Source organism: Podarcis liolepis, assembly GCF_965112155.1.
Source record: "Podarcis liolepis genome assembly, chromosome: 13".
NCBI lineage: Eukaryota > Metazoa > Chordata > Lepidosauria > Squamata > Lacertidae > Podarcis > Podarcis liolepis.
In genome coordinates, this window is record NC_139573.1 from 50,828,477 (window position 1) to 50,837,894 (window position 9,418).

General features: G+C 42.7%; 1 protein-coding gene across 1 annotated transcript; it reads left to right on the forward strand.

Moving 5' to 3' along the window:
• Positions 1-8,256: 8,256 nt before the first annotated feature.
• LOC310691710 (small ribosomal subunit protein uS8-like) lies at positions 8,257-8,983 on the forward strand (the record flags this gene model as incomplete). Its single annotated transcript, XM_083471573.1, has 2 exons — positions 8,257-8,275; positions 8,503-8,983. 2 exons carry the CDS (start codon positions 8,257-8,259, stop codon positions 8,925-8,927), a joined length of 444 nt encoding a protein of 147 aa, XP_083327699.1. The 3' UTR covers positions 8,928-8,983.
• Between the last annotated feature and the right edge of the window lie 435 nt (positions 8,984-9,418).

The following is a 9,418-nucleotide window of genomic DNA, read 5'->3' on the forward strand; positions in this document are numbered from 1 at the left end:
CAAAATTGCTACGGGGAAGGAGAAACCTGCCAATGCAGGGGAAATTCCTTCCTGGTTCTGAATACAGCAACCATCTTACGACTGCAGCAGCGCCCACCTACCTGGAACGCAAAATATTAGTCTTTAGAGAAAGAATCATTAAATTGTATCGCAAAGCATTGGAAGACACAAGACCTACCCACCTTGGAAGAATGGCAGATGCAACTGATAGACTATATGGAACTGGCGGAAATGACTGGCAGAATCCGAGACCAGGGAGAAGAGTTGGTGGAAGAAGATTGGAGGAAATTTAAAACTTATCTACAGAAACATTGTAAAATTTTTGAATGCTGATGACATTGAAATGAATTGAAGGAGCTCTAGCAATAAGATAAAATGTAAGATGGGATTGATAATAGATAAACTAAATAGGACATGAATTTGCTGAACCAATTTTTAAAAGGGATACAAAAAAGGGAGATGTGAGGAAGTCAGGAAAATAAGTTAACTAAAGATGAGAAGCCAAGAAAGAGGGAGTTTTGTTTTCTTTTATATGCGTATGTGTTTTTCTTCTTTTTTTTTCTTTTTTGTGTTTAATTTCTGTATTTTGTAATTTTGTATTTTTCTGTTTTTGTATTTTTTTTGAACTTTTTTATTGATAAAACCTAATAAAATATTAATAAAAAAATAAATAAATTGAAGATCGCTGACCTAGGATGAAATTATGGAGGCAAGAAATTATTAATTTGAGGAAGGGTGGGTGGGTGGGTGATCCTGGAAGGAAGAGCAGCAAAAGAGGCTTGAGCAACGGAGTCAGCCTCTTTTCTTTTGGCCTTAGGCCCACCCCCGGCCGGCTGTCCATTGTCCTCCCTGGCCGAGGGCGGGTCAAAGGCTGGCTCAAGCAGGTGGGAGGCACCTGCCCAGGTGAGCCCCGCTTGGTGCCGCAAATCCCGCCCACCTGTGGGGAAGGGAGGGCGGATATTATCTGATGATCTCAATGGGACTTATTCCCGAATAAGCATAAACAGGGCACCCTGCTTTGCATGAAAAAAATAGATTATGGGTTAATTGATTAAAGCTTGCAGTCCTAGATATTCCAACTGCTAATTAGTTCTTTTTTTGCACGATGTGCAAAGCAAGCATGATGAGTGACAATATTAGAGATGTAGGGAATAGTGAAACTGACAAAAAAAAAAAAATTCTCCCCATTGATACAGGATTCTAAATCCATGCAAAATGAGTGATGAAGAGTAAAGAAAATTTATAAATTGGGGCTGAAAATGTCCACCAACCATTAATCAACAAAATTAATCAGTAAGAAATCATTTATAATCAATTATCTCGAGATTTAAAGAAGACGTGAGGGCTATTTTGTTTTTGGTGGGTTACTTTAAGTGGGAGTGAAAGATAAATGGCCTATCCAGTTGAATTGCTAGAGGAAAGTCAGTTCCAGGAGACACTTCACTCCTAATCCTCTCACTGGCTTTGATGTAAAACAGATGTGGTAGAAAAATAGTGTTAAGTGCTAGTCATTAACTTAATTGTACTAGCTAGAACTGAAATGGCACATAAACAGAAAGTCCCATATGATCCTTTAATTGAGGATGTAGCAGGAAACCCCCCCAATCATCCAGTTTGTACAAACTTCACACATTCACACACTACATATGCTGCGCTTCTGTTATAAATTCATAGAAAATCAACCATACATCGGATTTGCACTGTTCCACTTTTATTTTACTCTATGAAGGAAGGACTACAAAATGGGGAAGGTTTGATACAGGGCAGCCATAATCCCTTGACCATACCAGCACATCCACAGGAGCCCTGCCCAGTTGCTATGCCAACCCTGATCGTCCTAGACAGAAGACCATCAAGATCACAAAGAAATTGCATATGGGAGTGGATTCAGCACAGACTGGAACAAAGGACAATAATCAGCTCTTCCCTCTGGGGGCAGGAAACTGCAAACTCCCCTCTGTCACCTGGAAAGTACTCATGGGGAGGGGGAAAGGGGGAACCAGCCAGGTGACAGGACACTCAGGTTACCACCACAACTCCTCCCTCAACCCCTCCTTTCTGTGATGTATGCATGATGTTTCTGGGGGTGGGCTTGATCTACAGGAGGGGAATTTCAAAAGTCTTTATAAGGCCTTGCACACCATTTTTTTCTGTGTCCTTCTTCTCTCCTGCAAGTGAGGGGAGCACCCTGTTGCAACAGTTCAATAAAGGCCAAGCCTACAGGCTGCTGTTTTGCTCCAAGTTATCCTGGTTGGTGTCTTTGTTTTTGTCCAAGGGAGCCCTCAGATTTTTCCGTTAGCAAGGACAAGATAAAAAGAAATGGGAAGACAATAAATATGAGAAATCTTGCTCACTGAGGCCACTGTCTTATGCGCACTTATCTGAAAGTTAACCCCATTGTAAACATACATACTGTTGCACTATTAATTAATATCCAGGAGGGAAGAGAAAATAGTGCAGAGCTACTTTGATGATTGGGTTTTATTTTATTTTTTGGTCATGTTGGGATGGCATATTTCAATCTGAATGTTCCATTTGAACCTTATTTTTAAATTCTGGGTATTAAATTTTATTTATATGATAAACTATAGAAGTTCAAATGCTAAAAAAGCTACACTAAAAGTTTGCTTTTCCTTCTAATAATAAATGGTAGCTTTTAAAAATTAAATTGTAAGTTATAGCACAGTTTCATTAGTCTTCTTGAAAAGACATATATATAAATTTTAACAATTCTGCACATTACCAAAATGTAATCAGTCAGTTGAAAAACAGATGGTCTAAGTGATGCACCCCTTTTTTATAATGTGTTTATTTGTGTTAGCTGGACTCCATTTCAAATGCTGTGCCATAATGGGCTGAGGATATTGCATGTTGTAACTAAGGAGAATGGCTTAAGAATTTTAAAAAAATGAACTCAGCATGAATATACAGAAAACCTTATTCTGAATTCTTGATCCCAGGAATAAGAACAAATAGATTTTTGCTTAGCTGAGCTATCTGACTATGTTTCATCAACACTCGATATTGGCATCAGTAGACTTCCTAAGAATTATAGATGTTTATGCAGCACTTCTCGCTGCATCTGCTTCCTCAGAGCGGCATATATCAAACCTTTGATGTGCATCACCCACCAAATCCTTTTACTTCCTTCCTGAAGTGATTTACAATGAATTCTTAGCCATACTTATTGGCTGCATCAGGATTCAAGCACTTACCTGGGCTGCTAATCTTCTGGTTTTGGTTTTCGTTGCTCTGTGTAAGTTAGTGAGATTGATCTGCTCCTGTTTTCTCTAATGTTAGAATAGCACATTCAGAATTTTAATAACAATGAGAAGGTGGCAGTCGAATGAACAATGTCTGTGAATTGTTTCCTGAACGTTGGTTGTATAACAAGTGAGGAGGAAAGCCTCCTGTTTTTCCCATTTGGTGTGTAATGAGCAATATATACACAATCATAATATCAAAGCAATAATAATAATAATAATAAATAATAGTAGTAGATTAAGTAGATTAGCACTGGGCATGAAGCACCAAAAGAGAGTAGTTAATGAAAATAGTTCATTAGCTTTATTATTAAGATCGTAAACACAAAGATTATAAAGGCAACAGATGAAATATTGAAGCTGTATAATCACAGAATACACAGTGAGTGAGAAAGTCCTACATCAAATGTAAGCAGGTAACAGTTCCTTTTTCAAAGAAACATTAGTATAAATCAAGGAGACTTGTGCACAGATGTTTTATATAGTGCTATCAATAGAAAGAGCAACAAACTATTAGGACTGGGCATTTGGGGGCTCAGCCTGGACCCCATTAGAGACTCCTCAGTCACTACAACCCAACTGAGAGGCTCTTCAGATGGCAACTGGTGACCCCTGGAAAGGAGGAGCTGAGGGCAAAATATTACGGGGCAGCTACATTAGGATGAGGGTGGCACTGTGGTCTAAACCACAGAGCCTAGGACTTGCCGATCAGAAGGTCGGTGGTTCGAATCCCCATGACGGGGTGAGCTCCCGTTGCTCGGTCCCTGCTTCTGCACACCTAGCAGTTCGAAAGCATGTCAAGTGCAAGGAGATACATAGGTACCGCTCCGGCAGGAAGGTAAACAACATTTCTGTGTGCTGCTCTGGTTTCGCCAGAACTGGCTTTGTCATGCTGGCCACGTGACCCGGAAGCTGTCTGCGGACAAACTCCGGCTCCCTCGGCCTATAGAGCGAGATTAGCACCTCAACCCCAGAGCTGTCTGTGACTGGACCTAACAGTCAGGGGTACGTTTACCTTTGCTTAATTAAGAGTCTGGCCCATTGCCGGACCCCAGTGTGGTCAGAAGCAATTGCCATAGTCTAAACAGGCCAGTTGTGCTGGGAAAACTTGCACCTTTCCCATTGTAAGCAGTGAAAGCAAGTTGAAATTTGTAGAGCTGGAAACCCCCTGAACTTAGTCTGTACAGGGCTAAGGCTAAGTCAAGGAATTTGAGATGTCTGGAGAATGCATGGTGCCAGCAGTTAGTTTCTTTCTTTCTTTCTTTCTTTCTTTCTTTCTTTCTTTCTTTCTTTCTTTCTTTCTTTCTTTCTTTCTTTCCTTCCTTCCTTCCTTCCTTCCTTCCTTCCTTCCTTCCTTCCTTCCTTCCTTCCTTCCTTCCTTCTAAAAAAAAACACTTTAAAAGCTTTTGGCTACCACCCCCCTTCTTTCTTGGGGAACGACAGTAGCACACCACAGCTGTAAAAGAGAGAGGGGGGAGAGCCTCCACAACAGCATAATAAATCCCCCTATTTCATGCCGCATGCACAAATGACTGGGGGTGTTGCAACTCCATGGACAGACCTGATCACCCGGGTCTTTCCTATGCAATATGCGCCTCAAGGGAAAGACTCACAAGACCAGCAATTCCCACACTGCTGCATCAATATACACAGTCCCAAGCTGTGTGGGAGCTTACCACAGGAAGCATGGGCTCTGCTTAGCTGAGGGCTGCTTCTGAAGGGCATTTAGGCATGGTAGCTCTTGTATATTAATTTAAAAATACCCAGACTTCATTACCTCAAAAGGACATTCCCATGTGCAATAGCAAACTACTCTCCTGGAAGGCCAGCTGCCTGAGGTGAGCACAGTTGTTCATCTTGGTACCCATATGGAAAGATGCCTATCTTGACATAATGAGCATACCACTTCCATTTTGCTTGAAAATTTAATTTTAAGTTAATTAAGCCACACAAATCGTTCAGTGGCAATCGTTCTGGACTGCTTAGAACACTGCAGGCATAAAACACAATAAAAATACTGCCTCACATTAAAAATAACAAGATGTAGGTGGAGGATTTGACTGAGGAGGTCAAGGTTTCTCAGTCATATAGCTGGTTCTCCTCGCACCAGTGGCTCCCTCAGACTAACGTACCTCATATGTATGTTGTGAGGGATACTATGGGATTATGCTGTGTGTGTTACCTAAGTACCTCTGAGAGAGTGGGAAGACATAGATAACAAATACCTACAATAATGTTCTTGTCCATCACAGTGTTGCACTTTGAATATCTAGATTTGGACGCTGAGGTTTGTGAAGGCAAATCATGCTTTCCATTCAGGGTCCTCCAATTTGCATTGTAATAGAGATCCTCTGTATTTTGAACACTCTTTAAGCTGCTTATATATCTTTTAACAGGCCTTCCATAACTATTCCGGGTTAATACCGTTCTGACCCCAATCAGAATCGAGCCTATAAATTCTTCGGTGCACTTTTAATCATACAAATAAGCTACTTTACCACTTGGTTTGCTCCTGCTATCAGATCCGAATGTGAAACAGTATGAACCTTTCTCATTACCTTATTAGACTATTTCAGAGTTTTAATCTTCCCAAGCTGCTCTTCAGTTATGTTGACAGATTCATGAAGTCTGCTTTGACATGCAGTACTGTTCAGTTATAATCTAGGTGCCAGAAAAGCTATGACCTCACCTTTGCCCATTTGCCCATTCTGATTTTCCTTCCCAACTGAGGCCTTGCTGCACACCACCTGATTACTGAATTCTGACCCACTTATACATGCAACTCATTACTTGATGTTACAACTCATTACTTGATTATACATGCAACTCATTACTTGGTGGGGCCTGGAATAGGTGGCCGCACATGTGGCTGAACAGCTCAGTGGTTACGCCAGGTGTGCAAAACTGCTTCCCAGCAAGTTTGTAATGTATGCATGTCATGTGGGTATGTATGTGTGCTGATCTACTCACGTATATGTGCTGGCTTTTCCTGACATTGGTGTGGTCAGTGGTGCTACCCAGTATGTGTTTGTTTGTAATAATGATTTGCATGGCAGCACACCTGTGAACTATCGACATTTCAGCACACCTGTATCTTAACAATGTAAGTAATTAGAGGTGGAGTTATGTGATGCAGCAACGAGATAGGGTAAGTGATTATTTTGAAAATTGTATTTCAGCTGACCAAATGCTTGGTATTCCGCTGGGGGAGTGTGGAGTGGTGAAAAGGGTGGTTTTTTTGCAGCTGTTTGATTATTTCTTAAAATAAATATAAGCAAAGATATTGCGGGCTAGTTTTTATTCCATCACCCCAGCCGCTGTGCAAGCTCGGTTGGTCCAGAAGTTCCAACAATATGGTGTTATTTTGAGCCTATTTAAGCAAGGCACTTTGAGGCACAAATTGGGTTCTGCTCTTCAAGCACTTGGTCGGATGACCATTTTGGTCATTTCCAACTCCACGATTTTGTGGTCTCTGACAAAATGTGCAGGGCGTGTGGTTTCCCCATAAGGAACAGCCGCATAATCCTGCTTTGCAGAGGGTCAACCTAGAGTTTCCTCAAGGTCCCTTCCAGCTCTACAGTTCTGTGATTCTTCTTTGGGTGCTTCACCCCAGAAATGGGCTTGTTCTTATTACCCACTTGCTCAGCATTGCAGGCAGCATAGCTTAATAGTTAGAGCATGGTGGGAATTTGCCGTATGGGGTCACCTGCGAATTCATGCTTGGCAGGGAGCTGGACTAGTTGATCCTTACAATCCCCTCTAGCCTTAAGGTGTTGGGTGGCAGGCTATATGACCCAGGACCCCCCGACTTTAACTATACACACAGATAGTCTTATCACTGCATGTGCTGTGCGTTTTATAAGAATAAATAGGAATATGCATGTATTCACTTGCTTAAACAGGTTTGTGTGTGGCTGTGCACAGTGGCGTAGCGTGGGTTGTCAGCACCCGGGGCAAGGCATGTAATTTGCGCCCCCTAACCCGTGGATTTGCGCCCCCTAACCCTAACCCCCAGATGTTGCACCCGGTGCGGCTGGCCCCCCTGCACCCCCCACGCTACGCCACTGGCTGTGCATGTGCTTAGTGTTGGTTAATCGCATGTGCGGCAAATCTAATGTGCTGTACACGGGGGTTGGGCTAGATGACCCAGGGCCCCTTACAACCGTAGCTTTCTAACATTATGGAAGGATACTGATATTTTAGCTCTTGGTATACATGTGGTCATAGGTGGGTGCATGTGTGCAGGACTACCATGTATGGTTTTAGTACACATGTGATTTACGGTACTGTTTATGTGGGCGTATATAATAGTAATAATAATAATAATGGTAATTTTATTATTTATACCCTGCCCATCTGGCTGGGTTTCCCCAGCCACTCTGAGTGGCTCCCAACCGAATATTAAAAACACAATACAGCATGAAACATTAAAAACTTCCCTAAACAGGGCTGCCTTCAAATGTCTTTTAAAAGTAAGATAGTTGCTTATTTCCTTGACATCTGGTGGGAGGGCATTCCACAGGGCAGGCACCACTCCCAAGAGGGCCCTCTGCCTGGTTCCCTGTAACCTCGCTTCTCGTAGGGAGGGAACCACCAAAAGGTCCTTGGCACTGGACCTCAGTGTCTGGGCTGAACGATGGGGGCGGAGACACTCCTTCAGATATACTGGACCGAGGCCGTTTAGGGCTTCACAGGTCAGCACCAACACTTTGCATCGTGCTCAGAAATGTACCGGGAAAATATGTATTCTCTTATATCTCTGCAATTTATATAACTTGTTAGAACAGTAATACCATCTGTGTTGCACACACATGGAACCTTTATGTGATGTAATTTAGTGCGTTTGTCCCTTCTCAACTTGCGAGTTGTTTTTTTATCCATTTTAGCAAATCAAATGGTCAAAATGGGGCCTGCTGATGTTGCCTTTGTATGTTATGCCCTTAAAATTTCCCCCCCTTACACTCTGGAGGCTTCAAATGGCTTGGCGCTAAGAATGCGTACAAATTCATATGGTAACAGTTTTCTGCTTTACTTTTATAGCTTTCCCTAAGCGCGTGCTTATCTTTTGCGGCTCTGTGGCTCTTCCATATAATTCTTTGCTATATCACTTCCTATTTCTTTCCAGTCCTTTCCAGTAGAGTGGTACCTCTGGTTATGGACGCTTCTGGTTGTGCACACTTCGGGTTACGAGCTCTGCTAACCCGGAAGTAGTTGCTCCAGGTTGGGAACTTTGCCCCAGGATGTGAGCAGGAGGCGCCATTAGTGAAAGCACGCCTCAGGATAAGAACGGTTTCAGCTTATCTTAAAAGCATCAACAATGCTGAGAAGAGTGTAAAACGTCAAGTTCTCATCAGACCGTGCTCCAAAGTTATTGTCCGGTTCTTAACTGTGATGATGAAGCATGGTTACATAGGTGAATTTGAGATCATTGATGGTCACAGAGCTGGGAAGATTGTTCTTAATCTCACAGGCAGACTCAACAAGTGTGGTGTGATCAGCCCCAGATTTGATGTCCAACTGAAGGATTTGGAAAAGTGGCAGAACAACCTACTACCTTCACGTCAGTTTGGGTACATTGTGCTAACAACTTCAGCTGGCATCATAGACCATGAGGAAGCTAGGCGAAAACACACAGGAGGAAAAATCCTGGGATTCTTTTTCTAAACTTGTAAAAACAGGCAAACTAATAAATTGTTCAAATAGAAAAAAAGAAAAGAAAAAAAGAATGGACCTCTGGAACGAATTAAGTTCGTAACCAGAGGTACCACTGAATTACCATAATACTAACATTGATAATAGTAAAAACAACAACAACAATAATAACATAACCCTGCTACCAGTCTCATGCGCTATTGCAGTACCATCTGCTAGCACAGCACACCAGCAAGGGATCATTTCTCCACCTCGCATGCATAAGGGCATGGCAAGGGGCGTTCCCAGCTGAGCTGTGCAGGTGGCTAAGAAGATTAAGAAAAGGGCGCTCTCTACGGGGAGGAAGCTCACCACTCCACCCCCATGTTACCACTGGAGGCAAGAATGCTCCCTTGGTTGGCTGACCCAACACATCTGGGAGCCTTGCGACCACCAGGCGCCGTCCGACCAAGCGGCCAGCACTCTCCTCCAGGCGTTGGGTGAGTCCTCCACCCCCAGTTTCT